This window comes from Pollicipes pollicipes, unplaced genomic scaffold (assembly GCF_011947565.3).
Source record: "Pollicipes pollicipes isolate AB1234 unplaced genomic scaffold, Ppol_2.1 Scaffold_7244;HRSCAF=8685_pilon_pilon_pilon, whole genome shotgun sequence".
NCBI lineage: Eukaryota > Metazoa > Arthropoda > Thecostraca > Pollicipedomorpha > Pollicipedidae > Pollicipes > Pollicipes pollicipes.
The window spans coordinates 26,695-44,001 of record NW_023597043.1 but is presented as its reverse complement, the minus strand read 5'-3'; the positions used below and the strand labels follow the sequence as shown (position 1 = coordinate 44,001).

The following is a 17,307-nucleotide window of genomic DNA, read 5'->3' as shown; positions in this document are numbered from 1 at the left end:
TGAGACGAACCTACTCAGCTGTTTGCCGGACCGCACGAGGGCAGGCGGACACCCACCCCACAGCAATCCCGCGTGACCGGCTGGACGTACACCTGACGCGCAGCCTCGCGCCGCCGCCGCGCCGCCGTCGCCGCCGCCGGCCCCGTGTTTTCGTAGCGCGCGGCTGTTTAGGCGGTCCATCGTCGTCTTGTTAGCGATGTCGACCCGATACAGTGCAGCCAGACCGGTGACAGGTACGGCCCGGCGCCGGCTACCGACGCGCCGCCGTCGACACCCTATCGGCCTCATTAGGTCATCGTTTACGCCCCGAGCGCCGTCGTCCCGGTGACGAGAGTGAGGGGCGCGGACGGGGGCCGTGAAGGTCGGCTTGCGTGTGTCGCCGGCTTTGCTGCCGCCTCCAGGCGGGCTGGGCGGCGAGGCCTCGCTTCGGTGGTGGTTAGAGGGCAAAGGACGGCAAGATTCGCCCGACGAACGGGCCAGCCGAGTCGAGCGGGAGTGACCGACGGCGCCGGGAGGAAGCCTACTGCTCGATGGGGCCTGCCGTGTGCACGAATGACAGAAATTGCACGCACAGCAGCAACTGCAGCTCACGGCCGCGGCCACTGCTGTGAGTAAGAGCAGTTGAACCTGGCTAAACGGGGAGCCGGAAGTGAAAGCTTCTTCCGTGTGTCTGTGTGTGCCGGCGTATGGACGGCGACGGTGCGTGTGTCTGTGTGCCGGCGTATGGATGGTGACGGTGTGTGTGCCTGTGTGCCGGCGTATGGACGGTGACGGTGCGTATATATCTGTGTGCCGCCGTATGGATGGTGACTATGCGTGTGTCTGTGTGCCGGCGAATGGACGGTGACGGTGCCAGCGCATGGATGGCGACGGTGCGTGTGTCTGTGTGGCGGCATATGGACGGTGAATGTCAAGGGACCACGATGTTGCTCGCAGAAAGAAATCAGCGGAAAGCGCTCCAAGATTGATGATAATCTTACTGCGAAAAATGGAGCCGGCTGCCTGGATGACCCAGTGCTGGAACATCAAGGATTAAGTTATCTCTGGGGCGTCCTCTGGTGCTCAACTGACCGTAACTGTAACCCATACTGACAGCTCACTGGATGAATGGCTGGTATGTGTATTTGCTAGACATGACATTCACTCACCAAAGAATGCCGCCTGCGGTACAAAAACGACGTAGCTCTCGCTGATATAAGTTCGATACGCCTAAGCTTATCACGCAGGTAGCGTTCACTCTTGCTTCGAGTGAGTAGCAAGTTTTTATTCGTACAGCAATAAACCTAATATAGTGGATTTTAAACGAAATATCCCGTGTCCCCAGCTCGGGACCGTCTATAGTCGATTAGCCGGCACGCTATTTTTTAAAGAAATTGAGCGATAAAAAGCTTATACACACTCCACTGGTTACACAGGGTCAGGCTGGCCGGGGCAGGAGAACAAGATTAGTTTGCACCGGTTGTCTTCATCTCTGCATTAAAAAACTATGCGAACTTAGGTCTGGGACAGCTTTGCGTACGACGTTTAGTTATATTAAAGGGATCAACAACAAAAAAATCTGAGCTATTTTCCTAGAACGAGCAATACGTTATGATTTTAGCATGCAGGTTCTCATAACCAAATGATCACGAATGGCTGAAATATTGCACCTTTCGTGCTCCGTACTCCACAGTGGCGATATGGACTAAAACGCCCCGTAGCGGAGGTAGCGCCTGGTCGTTTTCATTTTCAATTTGGGCCGCATGAAGACCTTAACATTGCAGAAGTTCTGTGCCGTAATGAGAAATCTTCTAGCAAAACTAAGGATACTCTGGGAGCACGATGTGATGTCGTGGCGTTTACCTGCTCAACTCAGTTTTACATGCGTATAACTGAAGGAACATCTCAGAAAGTGATGTGGTGGAAATGCTTGAGTCGATTCTATTTTAAGTATCACCACAGCCTAATGCTTGACATCTACGAGAACTTGGGGGATACGCCCCACCACCACCCGGACTTGCCTTTCTCTCCGTTTCTACGCCTACGCCTGCGGGTACCTCCCATGGCGAAGCTGTGCCCTGCAGTAAGTGGCGGCTGCACAGCCCTAGCCGGGGCTTACGTGTATTTGTGCGGGAGAGAAGACACCTGACAGGTGACAGAAACACCACCGGACGGACCCAGTCAGCGTCTACAGAAGCGGAGGTGCGAACAGCCGTCATCCACACGAACTGAGCATCACAGCTTGACGACACTGTATACAGGCACGTGGCGTGGATCAGCTGAGCGGCGGAGCGAGACTTAGAGCGTGGCTGACACCAACGGAGCATGCGGCCAGCAATCATAAACGTAGGGCGCCGGTCTGAGTTCCTGTTCCTTGCTACCTGGAGTCGCAATTGTTCCAGATGGGAATGCAGCACACACACGAAACGCTTTCAGGGGCAACAGAAGAAGTACCTGCTTACAAGCTAAATGCGATGGCAACACGCGAGTGAAATTATAATGTAACGCATTACGCAGAGTCGTTGATGTCCAGGCGATAGCAGAGCACACGTGTACAGCAAACCAGCTTGACGTCGAAGGCCAGCCATTGGATGCGCCGTGGTGCGCTAAGGCAGTCGAAACTTGAAACGAGGAGGCAAAACATCAAATATTACGCTTGCTAAAAGCAATTTATCCGAGAAACGTTGCCCGCAAACGAATCGTCGGAATGATAAAACGGCTGAACTAAGAATACACTGATAAAAAACGATCCCACGGGGTTATTTTATCGCTTCATTTTGTCAGCCTTGACTGCGTGCAGACTGAAACTCCAAGGAGGGAAGCATATTTTTATAAATATTATACACGATGTTTGGATGGCAAACTTAACGGTCAAATGCGGCGAAAATATGCCTAAATACTCTGGCCAGCTCGAATCGGTTCTAGTTAACAAACACCAACAGGAGTCCGTCGCAACTTTATGTGGAGTCGAATTTAATCCTTAAAAACCATTTGCTCGCGCACAAATGGAGGCATCAAAGCCGTGGCGCTCAGCGTTAGCACACGTCTTCAAGGCACCAACGTATCACTTCCATCTGGGCCGTCCACACCAAACTTCTCCACTGCGCGCAACCTCTCCTTGTGACGTGTTTTACGGCCTTCAACACGCGCACCCGCCAGCGAGTCCATAAAACACATGATCACTCCGAAAACGCACCGCGCTGTCATTGTCTGCTTGTTGCTTGCGCAAAGGCGCCATAGCAAGCACCAGCGAAGCACAAAATACAACTGTTCTTTGTTGTGCCACTTCACAGTTCACCGACAGAACACCGAAAATGTGTTCTCGGTTGCGTAGAAACTCGCATGCCGTCACTACATAAATGTCCACGGGTCGTTGGCGTCGTACGGCCTCTGGCTGGGGTACTGATATAAATTCTGGTAGTACGCCATGTTCTCGGCCGAGTAGCCAGCTGACGGCGCAATCAGCTGGCCACCGAACGGCTGGCCACGGTACACTCGCTCCTCGTGACTTCTGTAGAGGCGCTCCTCCTCCGGCTTGAACGCCGCCTGGTTATAGAAGCCGTCACAGGCCATCGGCTGCGGCAGCTGCGCCAGCTGGCCCGCGACGCTGCTGCTGCCGCTGCTGCTGCTGCCGCCGCTGCTGCCGGCTGCCGAGGTATCGCGGCTGTCACATACTGGCTTCAGATCTTACAGCGCCCAGCGCAACGAGCAGTGGGCGGTGTAAGCTGTGCCTCACATTGGAATAGGCTGTCTTTTTATGCAGGCACAGTCAATATTATTTTCCTACATTTATGTGGTTCAGAGTCATGAATGGGGTAGCAACACTTAAAGCACGACAACTGCATGTTTCTTGCATGACAATGCCCGTAGTTATAAAATTATCAGCGTACAGAACAGCCGGCTGCAACTCTGCGCATGTTGCCTCGTAATGCAAACATTTCGGAACGTTTACGTCCCATGCTACATGAACACTGTGTCAATGGCGTTCTGTATGAGTTGCAAGAAGAATTAATCACATAATGTGTAGCGGCGAGCTATTTTAAGTAAGCTGCCATTGTCTCAGCCTATGTTCAAACGGCGCCCGCGAGCCTCCACTTACCGCCGGCGGCGGCCGCGTGCGCGCGGAATGCCTCGTCCCTGGCCCAAGAGACCTTGGCCGTGTCCTCCGGCGAGGGCTGACCCATGACGGAACGGCCGAGGGCGGCGCAGGCGGCCGGCGCCGAGGCGGCCGTGCACTGACCTCGGGTCAGACCGGCAGCCCGCTGCGGGTAACAGCCCAGCCCGCCGCTGCCCTGCAAGAAACCTGGCGACACAGACCACCACCAGCGTCAAACGCGCTGGCGACACGCGTGGAAGGGGCAGGGGGCTCCGAGGGGGCATAACCTGAGTGGAAGTAGTGGCAGATGGGGGGGGGGGGGGGGGGGGGGAGATAGAGTAGCGCTGCCTTCGCATATGGTTGCAAATCATGAAATCTTTAAAAAAACTTTTTTATTTTAAAATCGTGCTGCTAGAAGGTACCATTTGGCTTTCAGTCATAGCAAGCACGCCCGTGTTTGTGTCGCATCCAAGTTCAATCAGGGGTCAAAGGAACACCTCTAAACTTTTTTTCCGGACATTACTCTTAACGCCGTGGGAATGGGATTGTCTTCAAAATAACCAGTGCATAAACAGGGGAATGGGGCTCAAAATAGCCAAACGTGCATGCATTATTTATGGAGGTCCCGCAAGTGAGCTGCCGTTATTGATGGACGGTTCTGAAGGTGGCTGCCGCATCCACGCCATCTGCCGGACGCTTGGCTGCCATTGATCTGGCGCTTGGTGCGGCGTTTGACGTAAGCGGCAGGCAGGCTATGGAGGGAACAAGCCAGCCGAAAGCGAACCGATACAGCTCAAAACTAGCCAGATGCTCACTGCCCACATTAAGTGATTAAGACCTGGACCATGTATCCGCCTCTATCACTTTGAGTAAAAGCACTGAAGCTTTTTCATTTGCTTTCAAGCCGGTGAAGCCTAAAAGCCAAGTGCATTCGGTACCTTTCATCACTTTATGCGCACTCTGAACATAGGGCGTCTTCTAAACTGAAGTATATAGCTCTGCTCCTATTTATTTCCGCTTCTTCAGTGCAAAATCAGATGAAAGCCATCCCACAAGCAAGTACTTCATTCGTGAGCGAAACACTCATTTTCTTTGTCGGAGCTAACAGCTACGACCCACCGTAGTGAAGCCGGCATGTCTTGGGAACATAATTCAGCGATGGATCGCAATAATAATAGATTCCACGATGCAAATAACGAGACCTATATGGCAAGCAGGCACCGGCTGCTGCTCGTGACAGCCCGTGAGGAGGCTGAGCATTGACCTACCCATGGCCTGCTTGTTGTCCCTCATCAGCTCCCCCTGTGGCGTAGTTGGCGGGGTGGGGGGACCGTGACCTTGCCCCTGACCCTGCGATGACAGCAGCCGAGCGGCTTCCGCACCATCGCCGAGCTGGCGACTGGAACACAACACAGCTCACCACAACACGACGGAGCAGCGAAAATGTGCACAAACATTCGTACCCTGCCGTTTGGAGGCTTAGAGTCTTACTTACATGTTTGAAACCTTTGCTTATCAGTGAGAGGAGCGATTTCAAAAGGAAAAAAATTAGAGACAGCCGAATTACTTCACGTAAATATGCCTTACAGTTGTGGTGCTGAGCCGTAGCAATGTAACGCATGCATGACCGATACACATGACGGCGATCACCATTTCCAACTGGATATGTCGCAAGTACTATACGCTAAAGCTCCAATAGCAGCACCATCTTCCAATACTTTCGATGAGGCAGCACGTGCAGTTTTGCATTGCTTATCATCAATTGCAAGGGCACAAACATGGGAATTTGCAACATGTCGTTATCAGTGCCCCCCCCCCCCCAAAAAAAAAGTTGCCGTATTCTCATAGGTCTCTCCAAATGGCACACTACATCAGCAAGGCCCCAATCACTTACACATGATCAACAAGACTCATTACACAACCATCAGCAAGATTTTGCACAGATAAGTTATGTACTTGTCAGCAAGTTCTTGTACATGAGAGGGGAGGGGCGCCAAACAATCAGACGCACACCTTAACAGGCTGGCGCGATCGGGAGTCGAACCCCAAACCTCCCACTTCCTGCACCGATGCACTGTCCAGCCGTCAGCGGTGCAGTGCCGCCGACTGACCTGCTGTTGAAGACGACTGTGTTGCCCTGCTGGCTGGCGGCGCCGGTGGGACCCTTCAGCGCCTTCCTACGGCGTGGCTGGTACTTGTAGTCGGGGTGGTCCTTCTTGTGCTGACGCCGGAGCTTCTCGGCCTCCTCGATGAACGGCCGCTTGTCGGCGTCACTCAGGAGCCTGCCAGAGAGGTCAGGGGTCACCTCGGGAGTTTGATAGATAAGTCAGAGGTCACCTCAGGAGTCTGCCAGAGAAGTCAGGGGTCACCCAGGAGTTTGCTAGACAAGTCAGAGGTCACCTCAGGAGTCTGCCTGAGAGGTCAGGAGTCATAAGAGGTCCCCGGGAGAGGTCCCGTCATGGGCTCCTCGGAGTTCGTGGAGCAGATCAGGATTCACGCAGAGGCCTGTGGAGAGGTCGGAGGTAACTCAGGTGTCTGTGGGGAACATCAGAAGTCATATCAGGATACTGTGAGAGAGGTCAGATGTCATCCAAAAGTCTACGTAATTAGTTAGGGATCACCCCGAGAGCTCGCAGCATTGCGCACCGCTCGTCTCGGGGTCACGCAGCGTCGATCAACAGTCGCCACCGTGCTCGCAGCGTCGGTCAACAGTCGCCACCGTGCTCGCCGACACGCAGCGTCGGTCAACAGTCGCCACCGTGCTCGCCGACAGAACAGTGCAGAGAAAGCTCGAAACGGACTACCCAGTCAAAACTCAACTGAGCGCAAGTAAATCACTAAATGTATATTTTCAACCTCGATAAATCGACATCTAATCTAGTTTCAAAAGAGACAAAAAGAGTTTTTAGAGAATGTAAATGCTGGAACATCGAACTAAAGAAGTGGAAAGTTACGACACCTTCGCCTGATCCATTTGCGACATATTTTGACCATGAGGTCGCTCTTAACGCTGCAGTACTTCTGCAATATCTGGCATTAGTATCGGCCGTATGCTGAGATAATGGTACTTTCAGGTAATGACAGCCGCATAAGTGGCATCCTGAACAGCACTGATACTCGTAAGTGTACCGCATGGTGGTTACTAGCTGATTACAAAGATGATTGTCTGTCCTGTTTTACATCTGTTCAGGCTCAAAACGCCTGGTTAAAGTCACATTTTGGAAAAAAGTAGCGAGCAAAATCCTTTTGCAGCAATTTTCGATGGGCAAGTTGCTTTAAACTGAAAGAGCTGTGGTTAAACGACAGCCGATGGTAGATAATGCATCGAGAGGACACTGAAAGGGCACTGAAAGTGCGAGTTTCTTTCTCCGCAGTGTGTTGGTACGACAGAGCTTAGTCGGCTGAACTGTCTGCCCAGTCCACGAGAGATCTAGAGTTGCAATATCGACGATCCGAAAGCGGTACTACAGAGAAGCTCGTGCCTCTCCAGCGGTGAGACGGCGGACTTAGGCATTGCTGTTATCCTGTTCCTTCAGTTCTGTCTGAAAGTCACACACAGCCCGCTTGGGAACTTTGCATAAGCATTACAGGAAATCCCTGGACGTGACGTTGAAAAGGCAAATGACGTCACTTTGGATCAATATGTTTGAAGTGACAAACAAAACTGACTATGCCCTCAGGAACATTGGTCACACATCTATCCAGTTTGCATGTCAATGTATATCTTTATGACATTCCGACCGCCGCAGGCAATATGCTGCACATTGTAGTGATGTTCTCCTCATGCCGCGCGTGTTCCGTTCAGGACCACTTCCATTCCGTCCAGGATCACAAGAGGACAGGACATACAGGGCAAACAGGCGGACAGGCTTATTTAAATCGGACTCTCATGACATATATATCAAATGCAAGATTTGCAGGAATATCAACATCTATTAATAACGTTCATTTCCCAGGTCATTTTTACATTATCTTCCTATATGGACATATATCTTCCATTATCTTCCCAGTTCTAACAAGAAAACGATTGGAGCGGAAATGCCTAATCTGTGTCTGGCTCCCTGTGAGTCTGGCCCGAACTTGCATCATTATCCGGCTGTATCCTGCTTAGCTATCGTGGTCGGAACAAGCGCCGTTATCCGGCTGTGGCCTGCTTAGCTGTCGTGTTCAGAGCAAGCATCATTATCCGGCTGTATCCTGCTTAGCTATCGTGGTCGGAACAAGCGCCGTTGTCCGGCTGTGGCCTGTTTAGCTGTCGTGTTCAGAACAAGTGTCATTATCCGGCTGTGGCCTGTTTAGCTGTCGTGGTCGGGACAAGTGTCATTATCCGGCTGTGGTCTGCTTAGCTATCGTGGTCAGAGCAAGTGCCACTATCCGGCTGTGGTCTGCTTAGCTGTCGTGGTCGGAACAAGCCCCATTATCCGGCTTTGTCCCGCTTAGCTGTCGTGTTCAGAACAAGCCCCATTATCCGGCTGTGGTCTGCTTAACTGTCGGCAAGCATTGATGCCAGCCGGGCTTACATGCATGATTTCCGCCGCCTGTGCCCACACGCCCTGCAAACAGGCCAGCCCTATCTGCTTCTTCAGGTGTGCGGTATCGTCATGCAACAGCGGCTATCGGGCCGCACCGTTTGTCTTGTCGATTACGACTGTTTGCCGTGGCTCCGCTCGGTGGAGCCCGCCCGCCGCAGCCGTGGGACATTGGGTCTCGGTGGGTCAAACGGCGGAACGTCCCAGCGTCACGTGGTGCCGAGCGGCTCAGCCACCGGGTCTGCGTAAGTGTGCCGCTTTATGTGCTTTAGGGGGGGGAGGGGGAATACTGAGCCAATGAAATGCGGACGATTGCTCTGAAATGCTGGTACATTTGGCACCTACGGGAAGATATGACTATTTGTTACATGTTGATTTTATACCGTATAATATCCTGTACATACCCACCTGCATAGTATTGGTAGGTTTTCGTGCATTAACATCCGGATGGTGGCAAGAAATGCACTGAAATGTATGGCAACGTTTAAGTAAAAGGTGGCTGCCCACATTCATGTGTTTCTTCATTGTTTGTTATCCTATACATCGAAGCCGAAATCTGCGAGTGATCAGGCTTTGAGGTTAGTTTACGGTCAACCTTACGAATTGGCACCCCAGCCGATTTGAAAAATAGCACACATTTTTGCACGCCACGAAAACACGTCGTGGTCCTTTCGCGACACCTTAGAGGGTCCAGCCGGGTCGAAAACATCTCGGGGCCTTACGAAATTGCTCACCTTTCGAAAAATACATTGTGGGCACGACATATCCAACGTACTGCACATGGATAAAAATAGTGAAGCATTTTTTATCGCCCATGGTCTTGTCAATGACTTCCGAAAATGCAACTAATTTAGACAAATATTTCACTTTGCTGGACCCCGGGAAGATAACCAGCCTCCACTTCGGTCAAAATCCTGGATTCGGCCCCAGCGTTCGTAACGCGATTTGAGGGTCAGTTTCCTCTTTTCTTTAGGTTTATGCTTTAGATTATCAAGTCTTCGTGGGCCGGGTACATTAGCGGATGACCGAACCAAACTGGTATTGTTAAGGATTAGGTAATAAGGTAAGGATAATAAGGTAAGGATTAGGTTAAAGATAAGGTAATTCTGAACTACACGCCCGCAAAGATGTGCAGACTATTCGGGGAGACTATTTCAAGGTCATCCGGACATCTATAACGCCTTAATAACGTCATTTAAATCCTGTCATTCGATTATACATGCGGTAATCAAACCCGAGACAAATATAATTGTCAAGTCATTCATATCTGGTGTTCGTAAGCACGACTTCCGGACATAACGGCCGTTAACTGGTTCTCAACCAATGTTGTTGCAAGGTACGATGACATGATCAAACAATGACGTATTGAGCAGGATTTTCACTTAACAGAGAAATCGTGCTGTCTAGAAAATTTTTTTCCACTTGAAGTATACCAATAGTTATACGTGGGCTTATTCCATCATATCTAATGCTCGTTTCAACATCTTCAAACGTGGAACTTCCCCTTTAGCACTATAACGGGACCGTACCATACAGGCGGATGCGTCGTCGCTCTGGCCTATGCACGCTTATCCTTTCACGTCCTAAGCTAAATAAGCTCTCAATTCACGTTAACAAAATATGAATTACCTACCCTACTCACTCAAATTGGCGCCGCCAACATTGGCGTGCGCCAGTGTGGGTAAGCGTGGCGGTGCCAAATAACTGGGCTTAAAATGTTGATGTCTGACCGAGATGTTGGCGGAATCTTGGTGCTAGCCAAGACCTCTGGCCAAGTTTGGTTAGTCGGGTTATTGCATAAGTTGCCGGCGCGAAGCCAGGCTATGTTTCTAATGGTGAAAATTGAGTTGGAGGCAAATTAAACAAATTAAGACGACTGCATAAGTTATTATGGTCTAGATGATAATAAGGATAGTATTACGATATAGACGATTCGAAACTATTAAATGCATGCGTTGTGACAAACAGAGATTCATCACGATCTAAGTTTATAACATACTTTTAAAAATAACTCAGGTGGGCTCACAAATTCGGTCAGACAGTGCATTAAAAACCCACAAAGAGGTGCCTTTTCTGAATGATTCTTCCGCATATTGCAAGAGCATGCCGATTTATAGTAAGTGGATGCAATTGTTTTTGGTGGATTTAGGGTTTAATTCATTGAGCACCAGCCCATTCTAAGCCTGCATCCAAATGCCCCTAACCGGTGTGCACACGGGCAGAGGGTACAATATTTCCGATGGGTAAGTGACTGAGAGTTGAACAAACGGTTAGTTCAACCGCCGCCGAGAGGAAGCCGGGCGAAGAGGGAGGGTAGGCAATGCATGCATAAGATGGGGGGGGGGGGCACACCTGACTTTTCTTTTACTCATCACGGGCGGTAAAGGAGACACGTCAGGAGCATTTGGCATTACCTTTGACCATCGAACCATTACCTTTGACTATTACCTAACCATTACCTTTGCCCATTACCTGACCATTACCTGACCACTATCTTTGACCATCCAAGACAGTTCGATCGCACCGTAGAAAAAAAGAGGACAAAGCGAACTTGTTCATGACCCCACAGCTGCTGGACACAACTGCCGAATCCAGCTGACATGTGCATCGCTTTGAGCACCTCTTGTCCCCGTCCACGTCCGCTCCATGCGTCACACCTCCGCCTCATAAAGCCCCGCCGCCGGCTCGTGCTGCCCGCGAGTCCGCCCGCCGCCGCCGGGACCTCTAACGGGGCTCCACCCCCGATGTCGCAACCCTCCGACGCCAGCTGGGGGCGTCGCAGCGCCTAATCTGGGCTAGAGAGCGGGCCGGACTGGGGTGAGAGGGAGCAGCCCCTGTCGTCGGCGCCGGGATGGCCCGGGAAGGGCCTCAGCCCCTGCTGACCCTGTCTAGAGGGCCGGACTAGGGTGAGCGGGAGAAGCCCCTGTCGCCGGCACCCGTGGAGGGACGGCCCGGGAGGGACCCTGCCTCTGCTGACCCTGTCTAGAGGGCCGGACTGGGGTGAGCGGGAGCGGCCCCTGTCGTCGGCGCCGGGACGGCCCGGGAAGGACCCCATCTCTGCTGACCCTGTCTAAGGGACCGAACTGGGGTGAGCGGGAGCGGCCCCTGTCGCCGGGGCCGGGACGGCCCGGGAAGGACCCCTGCCCCTGCTGACCCTGTCTGGAGGGCGTCAGCAGGGCTACGCGGGCGGAGAGAGCTATGGCGTGGCGCCACAGAGCATGCGGTGGCGCCGTGTTGCTCAGAGGTGGCTTCTGTTCCCATTACATCACAAGCACCTGTGTGGAGCATCTGCGGATGGCAACTGAACGGATGCACTGAGGCTGGATGTGCTTCTTTTCTGACCAGAAAACCTTTTCATTACAATGGTTTCATGCTTGCCTTTCGTTTACCTATGCCACTGTTGCTGGGATGCAAAGGAATCTGTGCATCCCTCGTGTTGTGGCCTCTGAAAACACGCGGCAACAGCCTGCACAAAACCGCACCACGCACAGGGTCACAGAGTGGTGAGCCAGGACTGATACATCGGCCGCGACAGCACCCCAGGCGAGAGTACCTGCCGCGACAGCCCCCCAGGCGAGAGTACCTGCCGCCACAGCGCCCCAGGCGAGAGTACCTGCCGCGACAGCACCCCAGGCGAGAGTATGTGCCGCGACAGCCCCCCAGGCGAGAGTACCTGCCGCGACAGCGCCCCAGGCGAGAGTACCTGCCGCGACAGCACCCCAGGCGAGAGTATGTGCCGCGACAGCCCCCCAGGCGAGAGTATGTGCTGCGACAGCACCCCAGGCGAGAGTACCTGCCGCGACAGCGCCCCAGGCGAGAGTACCTGCCGCGACAGCCCCCCAGGCGAGAGTATGTGCTGCGACAGCACCCCAGGCGAGAGTACCTGCCGCGACAGCACCCCAGGCGAGAGTACCTGCCGCGACAGCCCCCCAGGCGAGAGTACCTGCCGCGACAGCACCCCAGGCGAGAGTACCTGCCGCGACAGCCCCCCAGGCGAGAGTATGTGCCGCGACAGCCCCCCAGGCGAGAGTATGTGCTGCGACAGCACCCCAGGCGAGAGTACCTGCCGCGACAGCGCCCCAGGCGAGAGTATGTGCCGCGACAGCCCCCCAGGCGAGAGTACCTGCCGCGACAGCACCCCAGGCGAGAGTACCTGCCGCGACAACACCCCAGGCGAGAGTACCTGCCGCGACAGCGCCCCAGGCGAGAGTATGTGCCGCGACAGCACCCCAGGCGAGAGTATGCGCTGCGACAGCACCCCAGGCGAGAGTACCTGCCGCGACAGCACCCCAGGCGAGAGTACCTGCCGCGACAGCACCCCAGGCGAGAGTATGTGCTGCGACAGCACCCCAGGCGAGAGTATGTGCTGCGACAGCACCCCAGGCGAGAGTATGTGCTGCGACAGCGCCCCAGGCGAGAGTACCTGCCGCGACAGCACCCCAGGCGAGAGTATGTGCTGCGACAGCACCCCAGGCGAGAGTATGTGCTGCGACAGCACCCCAGGCGAGAGTATGTGCTGCGACAGCACCCCAGGCGAGAGTATGTGCTGCGACAGCGCCCCAGGCGAGAGTACCTGCCGCGACAGCACCCCAGGCGAGAGTACCTGCCGCGACAGCACCCCAGGCGAGAGTACCTGCCGCGACAGCGCCCCAGGCGAGAGTATGTGCCGCGACAGCACCCCAGGCGAGAGTATGCGCTGCGACAGCACCCCAGGCGAGAGTACCTGCCGCGACAGCACCCCAGGCGAGAGTACCTGCCGCGACAGCACCCCAGGCGAGAGTATGTGCTGCGACAGCACCCCAGGCGAGAGTATGTGCTGCGACAGCACCCCAGGCGAGAGTATGTGCTGCGACAGCGCCCCAGGCGAGAGTACCTGCCGCGACAGCACCCCAGGCGAGAGTATGTGCTGCGACAGCACCCCAGGCGAGAGTATGTGCTGCGACAGCACCCCAGGCGAGAGTATGTGCTGCGACAGCGCCCCAGGCGAGGAAATCTGCTGCTACAGCACCCTAGGCAAGGGTGTCCGCTGCGACAGCACCCCCGGCAAGGGAATTTTTGAGACTAAGGAGAGTCTGCTGTTGCTTGTCGAAGGTGACAAACTAGTGCTCGGGCAGGAAGGCCGATAGTTCCGGAAGCAAAGCGATCACAGGAATAGGATCGTTACTGACAACCTAAAATATCAAATATTTAATGAAGACGATACTTTTCAGCGGTGAGCTATGCACATCTATATGGCTAGGAGACGCTTATGCTATAAAGTGAACGGCATTCATTACTGCGTTTGCGAATTCGGCAGGGGCTGTATTTTACTCATGTTAGACACGCCTCTGACGGCAACGTATTGTGCATTGGTAGGTCTTGAAAGCATACGCAGCTCTCGGAACTCTGAAACAAGCTATGACAATCAGCTTGGCTATACTTACATCCAGTCGTCACTCAGCTTGGCTATACTTACATCCAGTCATCGCTCAGCTTGGCAATACTTATATCCAGTCATCGCTCAGCTTGGCTATACTTACACCCAGTCATCGCTCAGCTTGGCTGTATTTACACCCAGTCATATCCCACAATGGAGCACGCTATCTACTTCATTCCGATGACGACTACACCTTCCGTCCTTCAAAGTCAACCTTAATTCGCCTATACTGACACGATCGTCTTTCACGATGAGAATTCCCGAAAACAGTTAGCTGTGTGATGGCTGTCAGGGGTTTGCTTTTAATTATTCCAAAGCCACAACACCTTCGACCTCCTGAGCCCGGAACTGCCTCTGCAAGACGTATGGCTAAATCTTCCCGCGCCATCCCCTACGAAGATTGATCGACATCGTTTGATAAAGACCGTGTTAAGGTACGTGCCACAATCCCCGACAAGAGCCGGACGGTTCATATCTGCCTTACGTTCCGTGCGCAATTACTCGATATTGGCCTCTGTGGTGTGTCAGGTTCGTTGACAGTAAGCATGTGGAACATTATGCTCAAGGTAAGTAGCAACGCCAACGACACCAGCGTGCCTCACTGGTCGCCCAAAACAGCCAGGTCCACAAAATAAAAACAACCCGTCGTCGTGAAGAAACAGGCAAAGACAATGGTGCTTGGCATTTCGACATGATGTTTGTGGCTGCTCGTGCATAGACGCTTAAAACTGTCTTTATCCTTCCCAGGATGATGAACTTTGACGCCGTGCAAATTCCCTAAGAACCTCGCCAATCCACCAGCGCGGTGTGGAATCAGTATTATTTGTCATAACAACCGGGGTTTAATGCTGTGACGACGACAGAGCAGCTGACCAATCACGGCTTGAGAATGGTGTCTGGATTAGCGAGCGGTCCGAGGCGCTGGACAACTGTGGAACAAGGGGGGGGGGGAGCATGAGCCATACCCGCCCAACTTGGGTTCCAGCCGCCCCAACTTTGAGAAGAAAATGAACCACGTCGGTTGGCGCATTTTGGGATTAGCTGAGTTATTGTCACTGTGCAATCCTCCCCTAACGCATTTTACGAAACTACGCCCCTAATTCGTGCCCTTCGCGTTGCCTTCTCTGCTCGCCTCCCGTGGCCGCGCACCATCGGCCAGTGGCGGCGAACTCTGTGAAGAGTTGAGCGGTGAGCGTACGAGGGCAAACACGGCTTTCTTGGTTTTTCGTCATGTGGCTGATGTCAAAGTTTGCAGCTTTGAAGTCCGGAACGCCTCCCGCCTCCGAATACCCGATCCTCGGCCCGGATCGATCGAGCCCCTGATGCCACGGCCGGCGGCCTCTGCCGTCAGCACGCGCTCCGGAGGCCCTGCTCTGCGGCGGCTCCTGGGGTCACCAGGAAGGAGCCAGGTCGCGGAGGCCCGGCCGGCTGATAGCAGGCTCCGCCGACACCGCGCCCGACGCCGAGGCGACGTCGGAGCTCCCACGGCGACGCCGGCTGTTGCCATGGTGACAGTGGAGCACCCGGGAATTTCCGAGACGCGGATGCAAGATATCGGCAATCGGACTGGTGCGCCGTCAAGCTCGTACTAGTTTCAGTCGGCGTCGCTTCAGACCTGTTAGTAAACTGCATCGGGGGTCAGAGGATTTCTCGCGTTTGATAACAACCGACTTGCATGACTGAAAGGTCGAAAGGCAGAGAGAACTGGAGGTATGATGCACGGACTGCGACAAGGAGCAATGCTTGCATGTCGAGGGGTGGCGCATGCGCAGATCAGCCGCCGTGGTGACGTCAGGAGCTCACCAGCCCGATACGGCCCCCACCGTTGAGGGAGGCCCTATTGGGGGCGTGAAACCTCTTGATCTGCATTGCGTAGAAATGCAAGACTCAAGCGCTGAGATAACCGTAACTGGTACTGCGTTAGTTGCAGAAGCGACGCCGTGTTTTTTTTTAAAGCAAACAATGCATTGTTTGCAAAAAAACAAGCCATTGCAATGGCTTGGCTTGTCAAGGGTACCTTGTCAGCAGGCGCCATAACACCGCTCAGGTGTCTATGCAGGCGGTCCTCTGGTAGCACTTGGCTAACGATGTCGGGAGACTAAATAGCCCATACTAGCTAGTACCTGGGCTATCTGGCTCGGAGGTTTAATAACTCGATGGATCTGTCAGACATTATGGCATCTAACATGCAAATGTTCGTAGTCCCGGCAAAAGTTAGGCTGTTGTATTGAGGTTGGAGTCATTGAATAGGTGATACGTCATCTAAGGCCAAGAGGCCTGCAATAGATCGGCGTCATGGTCTGACAGCTGTCGTATTGAGGCTGGCGTCATTGAATAGGTGATACGTCATCTAAGGCCAAGAGGCCTGCAACAGATCGGCGTCATGGTCTGACAGCTGTCGTATTGAGGTTGGCGTCATTGAATAGGTGATGCGTCATCTAAGGCCAAGAGGCCTGCAATAGATCGGCGCCATGGTCTGACATAGCAAGGCGAACTAACCCATCGCAGGTCACCAGAGCTATATGCTTGTAACAAGCCAAAGCTCCGGGGACAATACTTTAATACTTTGAGTAATCATGACATTTTACATGGCATAAAAACGTGGAATTTTAAAGGCTAGCCTCGTAACCGAATGGAAATGTTTCCGGCGGGATGTTTATTTGGTCAGTTGCCTCACCCGGTGTGCGTCCGTTTGAATGCGATTTAAACGCTGCCACGAAAAATGACGCATGTCAGGGTAACTTTACATAAGTGTATTAGTCAACCGTGCACTGGTGACGACTATGGAGTCCTGTCTCACAGCTTTAAGCAGGGATACCGCAACTTGGATGCTTACTTTCGCATTGCTTGATGGGATTAGCGTACGATTCGTTTCCTCACGGTGGAATGGGGACGGACACTCTTGGTCACCTGAAAATTGGTGGGGAGGTGCCTCGAGCACGGGACGAAGCCTCTCCGTTATGATGATCCCCTCTCACCAACAACAACCCGAACGAACGGCTGGTGGCCCGTTGATGGCGCTCAGGAAGAACATCAAAGAGGCACCACCGAGATTCGAACTCGGGATCTCCTGTTTACTAGACAGGCGCTTTAACCAACTAAGCCATGGCGCCTGACGTGCGGGACCAGTCGTTACCCAAGATAACGAGAAGGCCAGTGCTGACGTAACCCAGTGGACCGGTTCCGAGGTCCCACCTGGCTGGATCTCCCAGGCGAGATAGGGAATCGGTGTGCATGCTGCGCCGCAGGACACATGGCATTGCGGCACAGTCTACCCGGCAGAAAAA

The 17,307-nt window shown here is 53.5% G+C and overlaps 1 protein-coding gene and 1 non-coding gene across 2 annotated transcripts in view; both read right to left on the bottom strand.

The window, feature by feature from the left end:
* Positions 1–3,330: 3,330 nt before the first annotated feature.
* The window catches only part of LOC119110885 (transcription factor SOX-10), a 36,063-nt gene continuing 22,086 nt past the window's right edge, over positions 3,331–17,307 (bottom strand). Inside the window, exons 3-6 of the mRNA XM_037234764.1 lie at positions 6,187–6,357; positions 5,344–5,474; positions 4,079–4,282; positions 3,331–3,428 (exon numbers count right to left, since the gene is read on the bottom strand). Coding sequence (XP_037090659.1) covers positions 3,331–3,428; positions 4,079–4,282; positions 5,344–5,474; positions 6,187–6,357 — 604 coding nt within the window. The remainder of the gene's footprint in view (positions 3,429–4,078; positions 4,283–5,343; positions 5,475–6,186; positions 6,358–17,307) is intronic.
* TRNAT-AGU (transfer RNA threonine (anticodon AGU)) lies at positions 17,060–17,133 on the bottom strand. The gene has a single exon. It is a non-coding gene; the product is annotated as a tRNA-Thr (tRNA).